Raw genomic sequence first — 22,027 nt, 5'->3', positions numbered from 1 at the left:
CACAATGAGAGCAAAAAGATAACCATGCTTGCACAGTCTTTGATCTTGCTCCCTCCTTCCTCTGAGACACTTTTTTTTTTTTCTAATGAAAGAATGTAATGCGATCGTTCATGTGGTACCCGCATCGTATATGTAGTAGAAGCACACAATATTCTGTTTGCCTTGAAAGATGAGTTAAAATGCTCGAAATCGGCTGGCACAGTGGGGGTTGTTTTTTAAGGTGACAAGCTGACTGCCAGCATTAGTGGTTACTGAGACCCTGACTTTTTCAAATTACAGTCAAATGTCAAACCTGTAATCGACCCATATGCCTAATCTATAACATACAAAAACAGGAAACAACAGTAGGAAAGTGCGTTGGGCAGATGTTAAGAGACTGACCATCCTCTTGTAGGCTGCAGAAAGCTCCACAAGCACTTCCTCACTGAGACAATCCAGTGCTCTAAAATTATCACAGAAAATAATACATTATAAGGAGAAGACAGACAAGTAGTAAAAATCCTTCAGTATTTATCCAAAACCAACTTTAGCTACTCTATACATCAAATCGCTGGCGTTGGGCAGGCTCCTTGTATCTTTATAACAATCATTTATTTTTCAAGAAAATAAAAGAATTGCATACTGAGCCATTCCCATTGCATCACTAGAGAGCACGTAGTTTTCAGCACTTCACATTGGTCTCTCTCTCATATATATATATATATATATATATATATATATATATATATATATATATATATATATATAAAACATATATAACATATATGTGTGTGTGTGTGTATATATATGTGTATGTATGTATTTATTTATTTATTTTATACACATGTCAACTGACCAATAGCATAGGTTTGTGAAAAAAATATTACCTGTAAATTTACCAAATATGCACGTTTCAGCCCAATACTTCAATACTTCAGCAATACTTCACATGAACTGACATCTTTAGAAAAACATTTCAAGCCACTGTATAATTATTAATGGCGGTTCTCACTTTGATTCTAGTAGCGCAGCCATGTTCAGCACAATGAACTGGAAGCAGGAGAGTTTAAGTTGCTCTGCGTTGTAAATGGAGGCAAATTCCAGCAGCTCTGTTGCATTTCTCAGAGTTACTGGAAAGAACAAATTAGCTTAATTAGCCACTTATGGAAGGTTGCTGAAGAGTTACGCAATCAGGTCAAAGAATATCAGTTTTTATTCATTTTTCAACTTCAGTATGATGTATTTCTTGAGGAAAACAAACTTAAAATATTTTCATACTCTAGTCGTGACCCCTCTGTGAGCCGTCAAATTACCATGGTGGAGGGGTTTTGTGTGTCTCAATGATCCTAGGAAACTAAGTTGTCTAGGGTTTTGTGCCCCTGGCAGGGTCACCCGTGGCAAACAGGTCCTAGGTGAGGGACCAGACAAAGCATGGCTCTAGACCCTTGATGATGAGGAAAATATTTGAAACACATTTTCACTTGCCCGGACATGGTTCATGGTTTATCCTTTTAGAAGAGAGGGTAGCCTTCGGCCTTCGGGTGAGGGGATGGGTCTTGACTGTTGTTTGTACCAATGCACCAAACAGCAGCTCAGGGTAACCCCCCACCCCCCCACTTTTTTTTTTTTTTTTTTGGAGTGCTCCCAACGGTGACCCCCTTGTTTTCTGTTGGGGGATGTCAGCGCTCACGTGGGCAAAAAACATTTTTTCTCCTCGATAAAATGCAGAGGTCTCAGATCGGATTCGAATTCGGCCCATGTCAAAATGAGGTGACTCTGACTTGGGTCCAAAAAACTGTGATCGGGACATCCCTATTATGAACTGAACTACTCGCTAGCTTATTCTCCACCAATACAAAGAAAAAAAAATAACAGTTATACACTGTACAGTAATATCTAAATGTTTTTAATACTGTAGTATTTATATTACACAAGTTGATCATTATGTAAAGAATAGAGCAGAGAAGACAGGTTACACTGTAGTTAATTTTAGAAAGTGATTAAAAAAAATACAAAAGTTACATACAGTTCTCTGTGATGACAACCTCGCACATTTCCTTCAATCGTGTGATCAGCAGCTGATCAGCGACAACAAGCACGTTGCAGACAAACACCACATTCACAGACTCTGAAGTGAGAAGTAGCACATCAGCATATTTCTTAGTTTCATATGTATTATAGCCAATGTAAATAAAAACAACTTGTCTTTCAAACATGTAATGTGAGAAGTTACCTTTAATGGTGGGGCAATCATCTGTATAAATATACTCGAGAATGGCAATCAGAATGTCTGAGCTGATGGGCATCTGAAGTGCAGTACAAGCAGTAGCCTGAGGAGGGCAACAAAGCATCAACCATTGAACTAATGTAAGGGATATGCCAAGAGAAAGCCAAATGGCACCACTGACAAGATAGTAAGAAAATAAATAAATAGCACAACAAACCTCAATCCACGGATTGCTTAGCATACTGTGGAAGTATTCTGCAGAAATTGACACAAACATAAAACACGTATTTAAAAGGGACATGAAAACTGACTTCTATGTGCAAACCGAGTATCTGGTGCCCAAGCGACCCATCGAGGGAGATCATAATTAACAAATGCTTCTATGACCTGGCCATTTCTTTTAATTTATATTCCAACCAGAGGTGGGCAATTCACAACTAGCCAGTCATTTTATTTAACCATGCTTCTTCTGTCATCACTTTGTCACTACTATTTTAGGACCCACCGACAGCGGTGGACATTCTGTCAGTCCATCATTAGTCAGTAGTCAACAAAACGGGCTTCCGTCAGTGATGGACTGAGATAGGCCTTTGCAATTAATCAAAATTCAATTACAGTTTGAATTATTGCACTCCACAATTACAAAAATCGGCATAATCGTAAACAAAAATGAAAGATTATTAATACTAATTTTAAGTTCTTTAAATTTATATATTATTTGCACCCTTTTTATTTTAAAATGACCAATTTAATAAAACTTGTTTGGTCCAAAAGGAACTTGCATAATTAGTGTTTCAAAGAAATTTGTCTTGATATATTTTACATGTTTAAACATTTTCTTGATTTGTACCAAAAAACAAATGATGGTCCTAATTGTGATTGCAATTATTATCAAATTAATAGTGATTAGTATTTTCTTCATAATCGAGCAGCCCAAGACTGCGCGGTCCGTCGGTACTTGACCCGGTTAGTGACTATTGACATTGTTCACAGTTCCGCATTTTTTGGCCAGAAATATGCCATCACTGTAAGTAGAGATGTGCATGTGAATTTTGATGCTGATTGGCCGTAGTTTTCTAACATTAAGCTATGTTAAGCTTTTTATAGTGAAGGTCTACGGGGAGGAAAAGGCTTAATGCCATAAAATCGAACACACTGTGGCAATTGTTCTGATATTTTCAAAGGTTTAAAGAGGGCATAAGTAGACTTTGGTGACTATTCATCAAAGTTTTCTGACATTAAGCGACGTTAAGCTTTTTACATGTACAAGAAGCATTATAGACTGTCCCCTTTACGATGAGTTTCTCGCGGAAAAATTAGTACCCTTTCGTCATCTTCGATTTTTTGTGATGAGTTTTCTGTACAATGCTAGTTTCCACATCCAAAAATGTGATTTTTGGCAAATGCTTGAGATAGTGTACAGGTACACTCTGCGAATCATCTCGCTTCAATTGCTAAATATGAACGACCGGAAGTTGAGCTCCCCGGTGATTACATATTTATTTATTTTTTATTTTTTGTGTGAAAAAGGTCTATTACACTGACAGACGAAAACCCACTTCTATCAGTGCATAGTACGTCATTGTTTCCCTCTCTTTTTCAAGTTTCTCAGTACTGACGGAATGCCCACTTCTGGTTAAGACTGCAGAGCATGACGCTCAATTCACATTTTTTGTTAAATCACAAGTTCATTCACATTTCAAAAGACTTCTAATATAAATAAAGTGTGGCGTTTTTGTTGCACTATAATTTTGTTGTTTATTCAACATCATACCTTGTCTCGCACAGAGGACGCTTTTATGGCAAGGAAACTCTTTGCCATCTTCTGATTTCAGAGTAATGTCACACAAGTAGGAGCTGTAAGCCACAAGCAGAGAAGAGGATGTTTTTGTTGTTGTTGTTGTTGTTGTTTTTTTAACTTCAGCACACAAAAAATACATGCTAAGTATTACAACACCTACCATTTCTTTTGGCTGAGTTTGAGTTTATTGCCAGTTTTCTTGTGTATAACACTGATCTTTCCACCCTCATATTTGACATCATCCAGTCTGTCACAGGAAAATAAAGTATTTTGATAAGAAATTGAAATAAACAAGATGTCATGTAGGATTAAGAACATAAAACTCACCGTGCAGAAAGGCTGCCCAGGCCGAGCTTCTTTGCTACTTCCTGTAAAATTTTCACTGGATTGTCGTGTCTTTCATTGGCACCTTTGTCACCTTTACCTTTACCCTTTTTGCCAGGCTTGGAGCCTTTGCTTGCTTGCTTGTTACAATCTCCTTTGGCTGCAAGGGGAAGGGAGCGATACACTTCCAGTGCTGAGCGACCTCTCAGGCCCAAGTCCTGCAGGCTGCTGATGAGCCTCTCCTCCTCTGAATCCTAGCCCAAGACAAAAAGACAGCGGTTACAAGACATATCATAATACTATGACTTCGTCTGAACAATGATTGCTGGCAACATAGATGGACCACAGTGTCCAAAAATAACGAATGTACGAATTACTTTTCATACCTGGCTTTGTTCCATCAGAGATCCCTTGTGCCTAGGTCGGGCCCCGTGCACCAGAAGCTCACAGTTATCCGTGTAGATGAAGTGGAGGGCATATTCCAGCATGTCCGGTGGAATCTTCTCCAAAATTAACAAGTCGCAGCCCACAGCATCTTCACTCTTCCTCACTTCTTTATCAAGCTCTTCATCAATCCCACAACGCTCAGCCATAAACAGTTTCCGGAAGAACTCAGACCTCATGGAGAGGATATATTTGTGAGCTGCGAAGGTGCGATTGCCTGCTTGAAGTGTTACATCATGGATGCTGTCCATTTCATCTGCTTCCTCCAAAAGTTTCTGGAAGTGTGTGGCAAAGGAGGGAGGCGAAATGCTGGGAATCTCATATAAACTGGAACAAAAGAAAAAGTTTTTAAAAGCTTAGTTAAATAGTAGTTTTGAGCGCAAAGTGGTGTGAAACATCCAAAACACTGAACTAAGTAATCCACAACCTGAAAGCACTTTTCACATTGCACTGGCTAAGTGTGAAAGGGTCGCGCTCAGCAGAACGAACAGGCAGACGACAGTAACAGCGGGGGCCAGTGAGCCCATATTTAGAAGTGCTAACAAAGCAGCCTGCGAGGAAGTTAAGACGGAGACTTTTTCAAGCTGGTTTAGACGGAAAGTAGATAACATCTCGACAAGGTACATCTTCCTTGTTGCAAAAAGAAAGTTCTGGTTTTGCTCATTTTAAGTAGTAGGATGAGAGAGCAGCAGAGAAAGAAAGGAAAAAAAAAAAAAAACTAATGGCATGGTAGGAATTTGGATAGTTTAAATCTCGTTCATGAGCTTCAGTTTCTCCAAAAAAAAAACTACCCCAAAAAAGCACTATATTACTCCTGGTTCCTCTCCTATTGGACCTTATCAATTTGAGGTGCTTTGCCAGCACGGGGGAAGCCCCTCTCGCCACACGGTGCCCACTACCCACACCTCACCACATAAATAATAATTAGCTTGATCACTGCACACTGCACTCTGTTAAATACAGTGCGAAAAGGGCTTAAAAGGGGGCGGGTGGAGATTTCTTGAATCCAAAAAATTAAAATGGAAAAACGGGTTTCTTCCTTATCATTTCTATTAAGGATGATGTCAACTAGATACAAGTACTAGTAATGCTATTTTGTCACAAGAACATCTGATAAGTTACCCAATATGAATGCAAAGGGTATTTGAAGGGCATGATGAGCAGTCAAAAGGCAGCAGTTAATATCATAACCATAAATGTTAATATCAGTCAGTAGCTAGTAGGGTTCTCATGACTTCATTTTTTCTTTATTTGTTTTCAACTCTTTGGTTTTTTTTTATTTATTTATTTATTTATTTACTTATTTTCAAATGTTGAGTCAAGTCGATGTCAGCTAGTCACCAATGACGCAAATTGGCCATGAGGGAAACCTCTCCTTGTTCCAGGACCACCAAAGCAACAGGTTCTACATAATGGGAATTGGGATTTCTGTGTGCTGTGGAATAATTCCCCATTCTCCTTCCATTTTGATAGTAAGGACCGCAAAGTTTTCCTACTGGAGCCTGGCTTTATTTCCCCTTACCCAGTTATGTAAAAGACAATTTAAATCAATTAAGTTGATTGACCAATTTCAATCAGTACACTGTTGATGATCTGCAGATGCAAGCGGCTCGACCACCTTCTGAAACCAATACAAACGTGATTGTTAACTGGTTGGCAGTATGGTTAGTACATGAGCCCCACAGTTCAGACATCATGAGTTTGAATCCAGGCTCCTCCCACATTCCGAGAACATGCATGGTAGGTTAATTGAAGACTTGTCCTAAATTGTCTTTCGTGTGAATTTGAGTGTAAATGGGTGTTGGTTGTTATGCCCCTGTGGGTCATTTATTGTGTTGTATCTGTTTTTTCCAGTGTTTTTTTTCTCTCCTGTGTGTGGCATGTGTGTTCGTGTTTGGATTGAGTTAAATTGGGAGAAGTTGTTGCCCATTCAGCCTCCTTGATTGCTGTGACGGGACTGGTCAGAGAAGCCAGTCCGCCAGTATTTGAACACCCAGCCACCTGTGCCCTGGTATTGGGTGGTACTCAGACAGCCAGAAGTGTATAGTTTTCATGTGTAGCTTAAACAACCCAGTCATTTTAGTCACCTTCATCCATTGTAAATTATTTTTAAAAAGTGTGACATTGATCAGTGGTAGGGGGAGGAGACATTTTCTTTTGTAAACCTTTTTTTGTCCCCTTTTTCCCTCTAGGAGTTAGGTTACTTAGTTTGTTACTTGTTTTCTTCTCTTCTGTTCACTGTTAGGGAAGGTAGGGTTTACCTGGTGGTTTTGTTTCTTGTGTTGGCCTTTTTCTCCCCTCCGAAGACAAAAAAAAACAAAACAAAAAAAACAAAAACAAAAACAAAACAAAAAACAAAAAAAACTGCTCTTTTGAAGTGAAGTTGTGCCTCAGGTCAGATATGTCACTAAACGTCATTGTGGAGTCATAAAGTCGACTACTCCTAGTAGCTATTGCTACTTTCCAGCACTGACTTAGGCCCAGGAATGATCAACTGGACTTTTGTATAATATAATGATTCTGTACCTTGTTTTGGGATCAACCTGAAGCAATCCAAAATTTCGACCGCTGGAGTCCATGGTGATGCTGACAGCTCTGTGAACGTAGGGGAGCTTTTCCAGACGAATTCGCTCAAATATCGTGCCAACATCTGAATGTCCACAAACCTCCACATTCATCTCTGATGTATGAATACATACATGAAAATGACAAGAATAGGCATAAGATTTCTTTCATACCAGTTTTTAATAATTAACTAGTTAACACGTGCCATTCTATCGGTAGTATAAGGGATAAAGACAAAAATCAAAAAGTATCTGGATGGAATAATCTAACAACTTTATGTGCTTGATGGAAGTAACTTACCATCACTATTTCAATCAACTTACCTTTTTTCTCACTGTACTTTTTATATTCTCCAGCCCACACACCACTGAATCCCTCCCCTTCCTGAGTCACAAACATCATGCCATTTTTGCTGAGAGCAATGTCGGACATGAAAACCTGGCGCCCATACGCCCACCGGCATTGTCTCATCGAGCTACCTGAGGCGCGCCAGCCAAACACCTGACAGGGATGGAAAAAATACAGAAGTTATTCAAAAATCTTAGTCATCATTTCCGTCTATAAGCTTCCATCGAGACAAGACTGGTTGAGATTGTATAACAGTCCACTATTCACCAATGGGTTATATAACAATGGACAAAAGCTATGAAAAAATTGTAGTCATAATATACCATATGGTACGCTTTTATGCCCAAAAACTGATTTTAGTCAACCATGTCGCATCAAGAGCAAGAAGCGTCTGCAAACAAATATGCACCTGGCATACCTGTACACATTCCCTTGACCATTGGGTGTCAATGGAAGACCATGATGTGCATCCATAGGTGAAAAATGTTTTGTTCCCCCGTCCCCATTACAGATATATAGATACATAGTGCTCAAAATCAAATCCAAATCTGGTCTTTCACTTTAATTTCCTTTATTAATTTGCTTCCTGAGAACAGAGGTCACATGGTTGTAAAGGTAATAAAACACAAGGAATGCCGTCTTGGTCATTTCAGTTGAAAAAAAAAAAAGAGAAAGAAAGTGACCGCCTCTTACTTCTGGCTACACTTACCCGACCAGCTTCATCCAAAGCCAATATGGACAACTTTTCTCCTCCACACTCATTTAGAATCTGGGGATTCACACGATGGTCGAGATTTCCACCACTGACAAGGACTTTCTTGATGTTGAGCTGCCTGAACAGGACCAAGACCAGACAATCAGCATGGTCTCAAACAAAACAGAAACTACCAGCTTGCGACAGGCAGGTGGTTTAATAGTATGTCGTGACATTGCTGTCAGACGAGGGAGTGCAAACTTGACTCTCTTATATAACAAGGGATTTTATACACTATTGCTTTTGCTGTGATTGGTGTTTTTTTCTTTCTCTTTATTTGTTATAATGCAGGCTTTCCCAGTCCTGGTCTTCGAGGTCCTGCATCCAGCAGGTTTTACATGTTTCTGTCCTCCTCCAACACACCCGATTCATATAAACCGCTCTTCGGAAGCCTAATAACGATCCTAATCTTTAGAATCAGGTGTGCTGGTGGAGAGAAAGGGCTAAAACCTGCAGGAGACCGGCCCTCAAGAACCAGGACTGGGAAAGCCTGTTGTAGAAGGACAATGTATTGAATGTACATTAATGAACATTTAAAAAAAAAAAAAAAAAAAAAAAAAAAAAAAAAAAAGAGTTTCAGATACTCTTCCTAAATTAAAAAGTGGCACTGCCGGGTTTAACTCATTCACTGCCATTGACAACTATTAACGTCAAAAATCAACTTTTACTGGGCTGGCAGTGAGCTTGGTACGATACAGCAGATGTGACAGCAAACTGCAGTAATATTAGCTATGGATTCAAAAAAGTAATAAAGCTTCAGCTACAACCATCTTTTAGTATATATCATTTTGAACTTTCCATTATTATTTATGATCATTTCAAGAAAGTAATTTCCTTGGCTTTTATAAGTTCACTTGTTTATACATGTTTTAATGATGTACTGTAAATGTGTGCCTACAAGTTCTTAGTTTTGACTTTAAAGGCGGTGTCTTCTGTTTTCTCTCAGGAAAATGCACCATAGAAATACAGGATGTATACCCATGAACTCCTTCTCAATCTACATCTCTGGGCTTCTGTTAATGTGTGGTGGTGATTTTTTCCTAAACCTCCACCACCCCACCCTGTATTTTGCCATTTTGTGTTTGTTTTGTCAACAGCGGGACGTTTCTGTGCACAGACAGTTGTTTACCCCTCCAGCCAATCGCAGAGCGGGGGGCCGTGTCACTCACTGTCGGCAGATGGGGCCAATCACACACACAGCAAGCTTGCGAAAAAAAAAAAAATAAATCACCACCACACATTAACGGAAGCCCAGAGGTGTAGATTGAGAAGGAGTTTTATGGGTATACATCTGTATTTATATAGTGCATTTTCCCGAGTGAAAACGGAAGACCCTGCCTTTAATGCTGTTTTTAATAACTTTCATCATTTGAAATATACTTTCATTTATACATGGAAAAAGTAGCCATTTTATTTCTGTTTCTGGACTTTTTGGAGACATAATTAATGAACTATTGACCTTGAAGCCATCTTTTTACACTGATAGTCAGCCAACAGGTAGACATCTCCTTTCTCAGTCACGATCACAGTCGCGCCAGCACTTGCGGCAGCCATTGCTATGGTGATATCCTTGTGGTGTAGCGCAGATACCTGCCGTGCCGCTGTTACACATTTCTCTCCATTGGGGTCCAACAGGTAACCTGAAAACCAAGCCATACACTAGGCATTAATACACCCAATTGCTGCTGCTGTTGTTTTTTTAAATATAATGTGAATAGAGAGGTTCTTTTCAGTATATATTAGGGGGTGCTCAAAAAATCGATACGGCAATATATCGTTGCGGGCCTCATTACAATACACGTATCGATACACAGGTGTCAGAATCGATATTGCTCGTTAACCTTAAATAGGCAGTTAACGTTTGCCTTTGCAGCTTGCGTTGTACCTAAAAAATAAAAACCAGCAGCGTCTTTGAAGTTAATTGACTTCAATTTATGCAAAAATAGCTCACCAGTGATTGGACACTCTGTCTTGCTAAGATAAATGAAAGCAGAGGAAGAATATCAACATTTATTTACTTAGAAACTTAACATGGCACGTTAATGCACCAATTTTCCTATATTTTGTTTAAAAAGAAATAGAATGTGTTACATGAAAAAAAATGCAGTTTTATCGGCTCATGCCTATTAATAAATGTTCCCGGTTTATCTGTGAAAGTTGCTCCTTGTTCTGCAGTGCGTGCACATTTAAACCAGGCATACCGCTTGGTGGTAAACCAGAAGAGCTGCTAACCAAAATATTTTTGTCAGTCAGCATAACAAACATATCCTTTAGGCATACATATGACAGTTATTATATAATGCAAGAAAATTAATGTAACATATCGGGATACGTATCGCCTCGAAGAAGTATTGGGATACATATGTATCACGATACGTATCGTATCGTGACTCCTGTATCGTGATACGTATCGTATCGTATCGTGAGGTTTGCGGTAATACCCAGCCCTAGTATATATACAGTATTCTAGTGAGTATTTAACTTTTACCTCACACATAGCAAAAAGCTCCACAATTTACAGGGGGGGAAAAAATGTTCATGTCATTATTTCATCAGAGTAAGAAGACGGGTGATTTTTAACTGCTATATTTTGTCACCTAGCCAAACCAGTTTTTTGCAGGTCTTACCAAGCTGCCCTCCATTGAGTCCCATTGTGTAAACTGCCTCCCTAGTCCACAGCACTGTGTGAAACCTTCCAGCTGCAACTCCAGTTATAGTTCTCCCTTTAAGTGTCTTGGAAAACACCTATGTACCAAAAGAATGAGGAAAAAAAAAACAAATAAACAAGACAGGAATCTGTAGATTCATGTGGTTCAACTTCATAATAATTATTATATAGATGACATAAAACAAGGATCACTATATTCTATATGTCACATTCACCTGTTTGGGAACATGTGCCGAAGCTGGTGGAGGAGCCAAACCAAGCTGGTGGAAGGTATTTAGCCCAAAAGTGTAAACATAGCCGCCTTCTGTCAGCACCACTGTGTGGTCTTTTGCTGCTGCAACCTGAGAACAGTGGTGGGACATCAGACCCTCCACCATTCGGGGAACCTGAAATGAAGTAAGAAGATGGTGAAACATAGTATGCGCAAATGAGAGCAAATGCTGCTTGGCTATTTCTATTTTATATGTAGCTAGGAGGGGCACGATGCATTTCCCCCATCAATTATTAGAAATTTCGTTGCTCATGTGGAATTGGAGCGATGATGCGTGTCAGGGTAACAAATTAGAAGCAACTAGGAGTGTGTGTATTTCAAGACAAATGGCGCGGTGACAATTCAGCCTGCAAATGAAAGCAAAACAAGCGCGGTACACAAGTATGCTGATGATTCCAAACATTCATCTATATATTTCTATAGCACTTGTACTCATTCGGGTCACATCTGAGCAGGATCCTATCCCAGTTGACAGTGAGAGGGGCTCCCCTGGATTAGTCACCCAGCAATCAAAGGGCACATAAGTTGACCAACCAATTAAAACAATCATTAGTGTTAGGGGTGTTAAAAAAAATCGATTCGGCGATATATCGCGATACTACATCGCGCGATTCTCGAATCGATTCAATAAGGGCAGAATCGATTTTTTTTTTTTTTTTTTTTTTTTTTAGGATTCACACCTTGAGCATGGAAGAATGTTATATGAACGGAACATTAAGCCTTAATATTTTATTTTAATGCTGTTCAAACATGAAACAGATTACAACCTCTATAAGACTGAAATTTCAGATAAATAAATAATACATTTTCATATAAATCTTACACTCTACAAGCTTACTGATTAGTATTTTCTAAATTTGAATGAAAAAAAATCGCAACAATCGACTTATAAATTCGTATCGGGATTAATCGGTATCGAATCGAATCGTGACCTGTGAATCGTGATACGAATCGAATCGTCAGGTACTAGGCAATTCACACCCCTAATTAGTGTCATTAAGAATTTCACCATTGTGTTCGGGTAGGTTAACGATAGACTACAGCACGTTCCAAACCACACCCAGATTTGGCCATAAGCATGCAGCAGAACTCCTTCATAAAATAAGGATAGCTTGTATTTTTTCCTACTTTTTGACCAAAAAATTCTGCCAAATACTGCAAGTCTCACCAGGTAAGTCTGTTCATCTCCATGGCCAAGCCGTCCTCCTTGTCCATGTCCACATGTGAACACCTGACCTTTTTGAGACAGGAATACTGAATGGAACTTGCAGAGTACCACCTAAAAGAGTGATGAAGAAAAAAAATACTATTTTAATTTGTTATGTTTTACAACTAAAAATAAATAAATAAATAATAACAATAATAATAATAATAATAATAATAATAATAATAATAAATGACACTTTTATAGCAGACAGGACATCCGTAAATATGTTACAGGAGGAATAAATACAAAACTCATATCTCAAATTACTGTTTGCACTTAAGACTTGTTCCAATTTGATCTCATAATAGATGTTGCCATCTTTTTCCATGTCCATCAGCCAAGGCCTCTTGTAGTGATAGTAAAATACTATGCCAATAAAAAGACTGGTGGACGAGAGGAAAAGCAAACATCATTACTAATACATGGCTCCCCTAAAACATTCAATAGAGCACAGGGATGTTTTGCCAAGTATGACATTGATGTGGACATTCACACATATCATGGCTGTTCATTTAATTAAAATATGTCAATGTGGAATTAATATTTAACCTCTGGCACCTGTTGCACTGGACTAAGAAGACAAGGGGAATAATATGCGGTGCCGCCGAGTCATGAAATGAGATCCACCTGCACTGCAAATGGGATTCATGAAATGACCTGGGATGACAAGTACAGCAGTTCTGGAAAAATTATGCAACACAAACACAGGTATCCTGCGCTAAAGAGTAGCCCACGTCGTCTCTCACCGAGTACTGTACACATAAGAGCCTCCATGTGACAAATTATGCAGGAAATTGCAGTCAGGTTGGCACAGCCTGGGAGTTAACCATGCATACAGAGGCTTAAGTGACAAATGAAAGTTTAAAAATGGCACTTAACTTAATGCTCTCTGTTGACATGGCTCTGCCATCAAGGTGTACTTCATTTATATATGCGATAGAAACAGAATGCTGCATATGGTCGTTACACCAATGAAACACACGTTCTTGGATGAGATCATTATTTCCTCTCTCCTCCAGGGACAGAGTTGCATAACACAGGACTCAGGAGAACAGTGTTTTGCTGGGGTACCCAGGTGGTGTCCTCATTGGACGAACTGATATGCCATGTTTTTATGCAACACATACTGCCTTGTAGTGAGTTTGAATTCAAGTGGGACACTTTGGCTAGTGTGACAGAAATTTAGAAAACATACTGAATGGAGGATGTTTGGTGCGGCGAAGCAAGTTTATAAAAAGACAAAACCTACCTGCTTAATATAAACTCCGGTTCTGGCAAAGACATCAACTAGCTCCGGGTGCTGGCGACTCTCTTGATTGCCATGCCCAAGGCTGAAATTAGTATTGTTTCCCCATGTATAAACATCAGTTGGGTCTGTAAACATACACACAAACATTTCTAATTAGAGGCATACCAATATTTAGCATACTGTATCTATTCAGATTCTTATGTTGGATTATTTTTTTTATTCACTAAATCCTTGTGTGAGTAAACATGAAACATTAAATTTACCAGCATTTTTAAACACAACATGAGGTGGTCGGTCCTTCATCACGAGGTCCAGGGCAGAAAGACCCTCCTTATCCTGAGTGGTAAGGACTCCACCATGCTGGACATAAAAAATCATGATAACACTACCATTAATAAACTTACTGAAGCCTAATTTTAAGAAGTTGCATAAACAAACTGATAATGTCACATGAAGCTTTGTCAACAGCCCATTCATCGATAATAAGTAAACATGTACCTTGACCAAGGAAAGTAGACAATGGATCTGTCCATAGAACACACTGCGGTGCAGAGCAGTCCAGCCTGATTCTTTATCCTTTACCGTCAAGTCGGCATTCTTATTTTCCAGCAGCCACTCCAGTAAGGCCTTCTTTCCCAGTGAAGCAGCCAAGTGTAATGCTGTGCGACCAAATTCGTCCCGCAAAGTTGCTGCATTGTGGCAGTGTGATGTTAAGAAAGCTCTTAACTGCCCCTCTGAGCCACTCGTTATTGCTGCTACCACCTCATTTGCATGCTGCAGTGAGCGGCATTTTGGGGTGCAGTCAGGCAATTCCAGACTCATCCTGAGCTACCCAAAAACTTCAAAATAAGGCCTGCTACCTTCTGACAGTCCACCCTAAATTACAAACCTAATCTAGGACAAAGCAATGTGCAGGAGCAAATACACAGACTGAGGCAGTGACAATCTGTACTGAAATTCTCTCAATGGGGGAGAAAAGTGCATTGAGTTTTAAAACAAACAAACAAACAAACAAACAAACAAACAAACAAAAAAAGGTTGAGATGGCCGTGCTGTGGAGTGCTAGAATTGTGCTTGTGTTGAGGTTCCACTGCACTCTAGCAACCCCAGTCTGTGCGACTTGCTCAGTCTACCATATCAAAAAAATGCTGAGCACAAGCCAAGGTGCTTGCCTCAAATGGCATCACTACATCAACAAAAACAACAGCAACGTGTGTTTATCTTGTATACAAAATTATACAATTAAATATTTAAAAAAATAATCATTTGTTGTCTATGAGCTCTTCAGAAAATTTACAAAAGGCAACACATTCAAGAACTCCTTCAACCTTCACACCCTGCAGTCCAACCATCAACTTGAGGGGAAAGCCTCCCTTTCCCCTCAAAATTCACACCTTGCTTTTCAAAACTCCATAATTGAAGGATAAACCTGTAAAATAAAAGTCGAAATACAAAGATTTTTATTAGAGCAAGTGAGCATGGTCCAAAAAAATGTTGACACAATGTTTAAATTTGATTCAAAATGTGTTTTCTGTTAACAATAATAATAATAATAATAATAATAATAATAATAACCATAAATATGACGGTAGTACGTTAAAAATGCTTTCAGCAAATACAGTAACATTATTTGATGGCATATTGATAATGGTGACTTGGCTAGTATTATGTAACAAGCGAGCTAAATAAGCATTATAGCCGGGTGGTTAATTTCAAGTGCAGGCTGCGTCATGGTTACTTCATCATGGTTAAAATGGTGGAATTAGTCGATTTCGTCATGTAATACAATTTGGAAGCAAAAACGAGGTCTCAGTTTAATGCATCCCAGACCGGTTACCAACTTGATTAGCAATCTTGGTGTCTGCTCGGCGGAGCTACGAAGCGAGACAACGACAATGCTTAAAAATAAGGACTTAAGTGTCGTTAAAAAAAAAAAATAATAATAATGCGTAATACGTAAATAATGCGTGGCTAAAAACAACCCAAGTCACGTTCGCTTTGAATAGACGTTTAGTTAAGATTAGCCAGAAAGTAGCTAGGTTGACTGACATCATTGCAAACTAGCATAGCGAGATGCAAAACCGAGTGGTATGAAAAACAATCACATTACCTTCGGCTAGATAAACGAAAAAAGGGAGATGGTATAATAAGTAACATTAACCATATATATCCACTGTTCCATTGCTACAAAATAAGTTCTCAATGCTGTAACGTAAATTTAACTTGCTCCTTGCCTATCCGGGTTAGGCAATACTATAAACAACGAGACTTTTGATTGGTGATCACTTTTGCATTCAGGTCTCCTATTGGTTCCCCTTCTTTATCGTCGTCTTTCTCCTATTGGTTGATATTTGCGTATTGGTTTGGACGGCAAATATCAGACGACTTAAATGGCATTTTTTATTGAACCTTTAAACAGGTAAGGATATTGAGAGCAGGTTCTCATTTATAAAGCTGATCTGAGGCAGACAGCAGGGCAATTTTTCCCGATTTGATTAGATTTGTTTTACTTCCATCCGTTATTGATTAATTATGGAACATCAGTTCTTCTTAAATATCAAGGACATAATACAAACTCCACAAACATTAAATTCCAAATTTTGCGGAGGCAGTAACTGGTTAAATGATTTAGCTTATTAATGACAGTACCGCGTGTAATAATCACTTACGTGTTACACAAACATCAGCAAGGACGAGTTGAACATTTTTTTTTCATAATTGCAATTCAACAATTACAAACATACAGCATGTACTTACCTGCACATTTTCATACTGGCACAAATGCTGAGTGAGGACACAGCATGATCAACTGTATTTCAAGAAAAGAATGCAATCCAATGTTGTTTTGGTTTCCAATGCAGAGTTCTCAGATATAGACATATTTTGCAGCACCGAAAAAAAATGTCCACAGTTAAGTCACTAATACTATACTATTTTTAAATAATACATTATAAAATTGTCACTCATTCAAAATAAAATATAAAAGTTATAGGCCACTCAGTCACTATACCATTCTTCAACCTGTTAAATTGTTACATTTACAATCACAAATTACAATTTGGCGACCCTCGTGGGAATAAGCGGTTCAAATGCAGCCCATATACACCCCTCTTTCCCAGTCGTATAATGGTATGGTCCACCCTGTCACAGCTCGGAGTGGCGCTCCTGTTTGGACTCTCTCGCCTTGGTTTCCCATCAGGTTGCCGAGCCGAGCGCAAGCCTGTTAAAGCACGGAACTATTAAATAACACTTGTTGAAGATAAGGTCGTTTTCGGTTCGATTCAAATACCTTACGTGTTTTTTTTTTGTTTTTTTTTATTATTATTAATTTTTTTTATAGTGTGCAGGCTCACGTTGATGTTTGGAGAATAAACGCAGAAGTTCGTGTACATCGCCACCGTTCCCCTCAAGGAAATGAAGACCTCAGTGAAGATGGTTTGGGGGTAGATGGCGTTCGAGTTTGATGTGGAACTTCACTCGGAGGTGACTGTTCCGGACTGACATTGAGCACAATCTGCACAACAGATGGTGGTAAAGGACAAGATGCGCCTGGTGAGCACATCGTGCTGGTGTCAAAGCGAAGGAATCCGAATGAACGCATTAACGTCCGGTGTGATGCAGTTACTTTTGCTCCTTGCTATCATACTGTCCTGTCAAGGCTGCCCAGAAAAATGCGCATGTTTCTTGCAAACAGTGAAATGCCAAAACCAGGACTTGGACGCAATTCCACATTCCATACCTGCGAATTCCAAGTTACTTTTCATCACGGGAAACAACATTTCGAGTATCAATGAGGAGTCTTTTACTAGCCACCTGGAATTCTTAACAGATCTTGATCTCAGTGACAATAAGATGGAGGCTGTGGAGGAAATGGTGTTTCATAACTTGCCAAACCTAGAGCGGCTGGATCTGAGCAACAATAAAATCCAAACTTTCAGCGAAAACGCTTTCCCGGATGACAACAAATTGCAGGTGCTGAACCTCAGTAGGTCTTTTCACAATCATTCTTCTGTGAACGGGCTGGTGAATGTCCTAGAAAATGGAAAACTCTTCCATCTGACAGTCTTAGACCTGTCCGGCAATGACCTTGTGCTTTTGCCAGATGATTTATTCACAAGTTTATCCAATCTGGTCACCCTCAGCCTGCAGAACAGCTCCATCATCTCCATCCCCGACAGGATACTAAAGGTGCCACGACTGCAAGATCTTGACCTGAGGCACAACCGTCTCAGGAATATTCCTCTCATCACCCTGACTGAGTTCAACTTGAAGCCAGACCTTCATATTCATTTAGAAGGGAATCCCTGGCGTTGTGACTGTTTTATTGAGGACTTGCTGTTGTGGCTGAAGAACTCCACTCAAGTCACGGACATGAACCTGACCTGTGCAGACCCCGAGCGTCTGAGGCGCCGGCCACTATTGCAGGTGGAGCAGTCCCAGCTGAAGTGTTTGGGCAACATGGAAGGCGTGCTCGAGACTTCGTACGTCTTCCTGGGTTTGGTGCTGGCACTGATTGGCGTCATATTCCTGCTGGTGCTCTACTTGAACCGCAAAGGCATCAAGCGCTGGATGTACAACATCCGTGATGCTTGTAGGGACCACATGGAGGGATATCATTACAGGTATGAAATAAACGCTGATCCACGTTTGGCCAATCTGAGCATCAACTCAGATGTGTGAGCAAGGATTGAGCTGTTGTTCAGCACCTCCAGTGACATGTTAATATGACTTAAAGTTGCATGAGTCTTCCTGCCCTCTCGGTTGTGACTCCTAATGAACCCTTTTATCACCTCACTTGTTCAACCGCTGCTGCATGTTCTGTACCTTGCAGCTCTCTGATATAGCTGAGTGTTCTTTTTACTCACGTGTATGTTGCATGGACAATCAATCATCATGACAGGTTGAAAAGACTGAAATGCTCCATGTTTACTTTAACTGACAGACAAACCAATATGGGATTTTATGAACAAAATGACAGAAGAATCTATATTCTGCTGATTGTCACATCCTTCTCCCTTTGACTCCACTGAAGATAAATGATATAAAGCTTGTATGTGTTTTATTCTGTTTAGTATGTGAACTTGTGATGAATAGTTGGACTTATTTGTATGATTATAGTGCAGATTGCATAATTTTTTGATTTATTAGATGGATATGACTCATTTTTCCTTGTGAAGATGTTCATTTAAATAAAATGCCTCTGAACTGCTTGTATTCACATTGACTGAGGGCTTTTTAATCATAGGAGCATTATTTGGTAAACAGAAGTTTGTATTATATACCTGCTCCAGATGTGCATCAAATACCTCTAAATTCCTGCTCATATGACTAAAAATATCACTCGTTAAGTTATAGCAGCATTTATAATGCATTGTACTATTTCGCACAACTGGGAAGCAGAGAATATGCAATGTACATCTTATTACTGTAGATCTTCAAAATATGTATTTTGATACTGGTTTACCTGCACTCTTGTAGCTATTTTGATTCCAAAATAGCTTTTTTATGATACAAGCGTGTGATATTCAGTATTAAAGGGACAGTGTGTAGAATTTTCCAATGTTCAAATAATGTGCAAGAAAACACCTTTTATCACATCAATGTACATTATTTAAAATATATCATCGCTAATAATTCCAAACATCCGGGCATTTCTGATATTTCCAAACAGCATATTGTATTGCTTTTGCTTGACTAGCATATAAAGTGCTCAGAAAATCATGCCCAAAGGGTGTTGTGCGGTTTGATGTTCCAACCATAACATGATGGAAACAAAATTATTATTCCATGTTTTTCCCATGGAACCTGAATGTCAGAGAAAATGTGTAAAAGCAGTGAAAGAGTGGGACCAAATGGTTTGAAATGGAGGCTAACCAAGACCACCGTGCTATGTAGTGAGCACTTCCTAAGTGGTATGAATATTTTTTGAGTGTGATAAAATGCATTATTTTGTTTTATACATATTTTAGGCGTTAACCAGCTTGCATCATTTTCTATAGCCTATAAATTGAGTAAAGCCACCTCCGCTATCCTGGAGTGACATTTACCCGTTTTTCTTGGCAACAAGTGGGCAAACATAAAGAGTTAAATATCTAAAAATAGGCGAAACATCAGACAAATTGTCCAAATCCCTGACGTGTTTGATGCAAACGTCCGACTCTTGGCCAGCAAGGAAAACTCAACCCGAAATCAAACCACTCCGTGCTAGCTAACGTGCCATATCCTAGTCTTTTGACATCTTTTAGCTCACGCGTCACACATTTTAATTTCCTATGGAACAGTTTTTACATTGTTAACATAATGTAGCATAATGTTTGGATGACCTAAGACCTAAATTGGATACATACACGGTTTTGATTCCTACATTTTTATTAATGTAATAGGGTACAAGTGCCTCTTGGCTGTTTGTTAGGACATTCATCTAACGCTAGACCAATAACATCCAATTTCTGTTCATATCACACTTTTGCCTCTGTAGATAGAATGCTATAGTTATAAAAAGACATTTCATCATGTTTTGAAATCCAAAATAATCCACACAAATCAAATTACAGCGATCCAAAGGACAATGCTTTTCAATGAGCAGAGAGCTTGTTTTCCCCGAGTAAGACCACCATTTTGGCTTGTGACGTCAGCTCGGAATTGTCCATTACATAGATCGCACCACACATGGATATTTATAAGAACATTCAAGGCGGAGTCTGCAATGTAACCACTGGTCGGCCATCTTAGGACAGGGAAATGCTCTGGTTCACTGTGCTGTAGCCTGCGGTAAGTTGGATGATTTACTCACTTAAAGTAGCACTAAGGAACTTTTCAACCTTAACTCATTCACTCCCAGCCATTTTCACAGAAGTAATCCCGTTCGCTCCCGGCTGTTTTCCTGGATTTTGACTGAGTTTGCAAGGCCCACAGGATATTGTGTTCTATTGCTATAAAAGCATGGAATCTATCAAAAGAAAGATTAAAGTCTCTTCATCAGGAAAAAAAAAAAAGTGTTTCTATCTGTTTCCGTTTTGCAGCAATTAGTATTAGAAGAGAGCTAAGTTTGATCAGTTTTCACAAATCTATTTAAAATTGTAAGTAATTTAGCTTTTTTTCTACATGGCCCTGGTTGATCTCCTCTGCTCTGCTGCCACCTGCTGGTCATTTGTGTAATAACTACCATTTCTGCAACCGTTCTTTGCACTTGAGAGGCTGCATCAAAGCCTTCTGTATGCAATAGCATTAAAAAACAAACAAAAAAACAACGTATATATACGTCTTTGGGACACTTAAAACATTAAAAAATATATATTTACACGTTATTGGGAGCAAATGAGTTAATAAAATATTTTCATAACTCTTCTGATCGACTTAAAACTAGTTGAATGGTACTTTTGCCATGGCCTGAAGGGGTCTATATCATTTTTACTGGCACCAAGCAACTTTGAGGAGGTTGGTAGGAACACTGCCACACAAAAAAACTACAAATGTGCTGCCTGCTTTATGGCATAGGTCACCTCCCCTTTCCCCATTCATTACAAAAACAGAAGTCAATTTGAATGTTGATGTACGATTACTGCTTTCCTGGCAAAAGCAGCAATACAACTGAAAAGTTTGTCTGAGGAGACAAAAAAGAAAAAAGGCAAAGGGAAGCTACCCGCATAAAAGGACATTCAAGGATCAACATTGGACCGGATTTCACTCGCTGGCATAAGCTAAAAAAACGATGCAATGTGCTTGTCTTCATAGGAAATTGGTCTTCCTTCAGGCATAACATTACTGCTTTTGTTTATATGGTGCCACCATAATCAACATAAAATGAAAGCTCCTTAGTGTTGCTTTAAATACTCAAACTTGATGAATTCTTGATGGATTTAAAAACGGGTTGGCTTATTACATATACCTTAATGTGGCTAAGATTCAGGCTTAATATTTAAATCGCATATATATTTTTTTAAATGTATAGTTGTTTGTGTCATGCCTAAAAAATTTAAAAATCGGTTGAATTTGGTAGATTTGAGCAGTCTGCAGCTATTTCAAAGTGCGTGCGCCATTGACTGTAATATTATGAGTGATCGATCATCCCTTTCCCGCACCACAACCTTACATGAAGCTGACATGATTCGCCGCCATCAGCAGAGAAATTTAGCGAATGTAGTAAATGGTGGTAGGTTTGCGAAGTGTGGTCTCTCTAATGCACCATCA

General features: G+C 39.0%; 2 protein-coding genes across 6 annotated transcripts in view; one reads left to right on the top strand and one right to left on the bottom strand.

Annotated features, from left to right (window-relative positions):
* ibtk (inhibitor of Bruton agammaglobulinemia tyrosine kinase) overlaps window positions 1-16,108 on the bottom strand; it is a 33,999-nt gene extending 17,891 nt beyond the window's left edge. For 2 of the 5 annotated variants that reach the window (XM_077526274.1, XM_077526275.1), the window contains exons 1-20: window positions 15,948-16,108; window positions 14,336-15,266; window positions 14,101-14,197; window positions 13,838-13,962; window positions 12,550-12,660; window positions 11,326-11,496; window positions 11,070-11,187; window positions 9,902-10,082; window positions 8,398-8,521; window positions 7,664-7,841; window positions 7,302-7,455; window positions 4,718-5,102; window positions 4,335-4,585; window positions 4,168-4,254; window positions 3,981-4,063; window positions 2,424-2,461; window positions 2,213-2,309; window positions 2,006-2,107; window positions 992-1,109; window positions 382-442 (exon numbers count right to left, since the gene is read on the bottom strand). In XM_077526274.1, the coding sequence (XP_077382400.1) occupies window positions 382-442; window positions 992-1,109; window positions 2,006-2,107; window positions 2,213-2,309; window positions 2,424-2,461; window positions 3,981-4,063; window positions 4,168-4,254; window positions 4,335-4,585; window positions 4,718-5,102; window positions 7,302-7,455; window positions 7,664-7,841; window positions 8,398-8,521; window positions 9,902-10,082; window positions 11,070-11,187; window positions 11,326-11,496; window positions 12,550-12,660; window positions 13,838-13,962; window positions 14,101-14,197; window positions 14,336-14,659 (2,805 nt within the window). In that variant the 5' untranslated portion in view covers window positions 14,660-15,266; window positions 15,948-16,108. Of the gene's footprint in view, window positions 1-381; window positions 443-991; window positions 1,110-2,005; window positions 2,108-2,212; window positions 2,310-2,423; window positions 2,462-3,980; window positions 4,064-4,167; window positions 4,255-4,334; window positions 4,586-4,717; window positions 5,103-7,301; window positions 7,456-7,663; window positions 7,842-8,397; window positions 8,522-9,901; window positions 10,083-11,069; window positions 11,188-11,325; window positions 11,497-12,549; window positions 12,661-13,146; window positions 13,246-13,837; window positions 13,963-14,100; window positions 14,198-14,335; window positions 15,267-15,947 lie in introns of those variants that run through there. The other 3 variants (XM_077526277.1, XM_077526276.1, XM_077526278.1) reach the window with 3 other exon arrangements.
* Window positions 16,109-16,989: 881 nt separating this feature from the next.
* tpbg (trophoblast glycoprotein) lies at window positions 16,990-19,055 on the top strand. Its single transcript, XM_077526279.1, has one exon. The coding sequence runs from the start codon at window positions 17,363-17,365 to the stop codon at window positions 18,515-18,517; it is 1,155 nt and encodes a 384-aa protein (XP_077382405.1). The 5' UTR covers window positions 16,990-17,362; the 3' UTR covers window positions 18,518-19,055.
* The last annotated feature ends 2,972 nt before the right edge of the window (window positions 19,056-22,027 follow it).

The sequence above is a fragment of the Festucalex cinctus genome, chromosome 7 (genome assembly GCF_051991245.1).
Source record: "Festucalex cinctus isolate MCC-2025b chromosome 7, RoL_Fcin_1.0, whole genome shotgun sequence".
Taxonomy (NCBI): Eukaryota; Metazoa; Chordata; class Actinopteri; order Syngnathiformes; family Syngnathidae; genus Festucalex; species Festucalex cinctus.
This window is presented reverse-complemented; position numbering and strand designations above follow the sequence as displayed.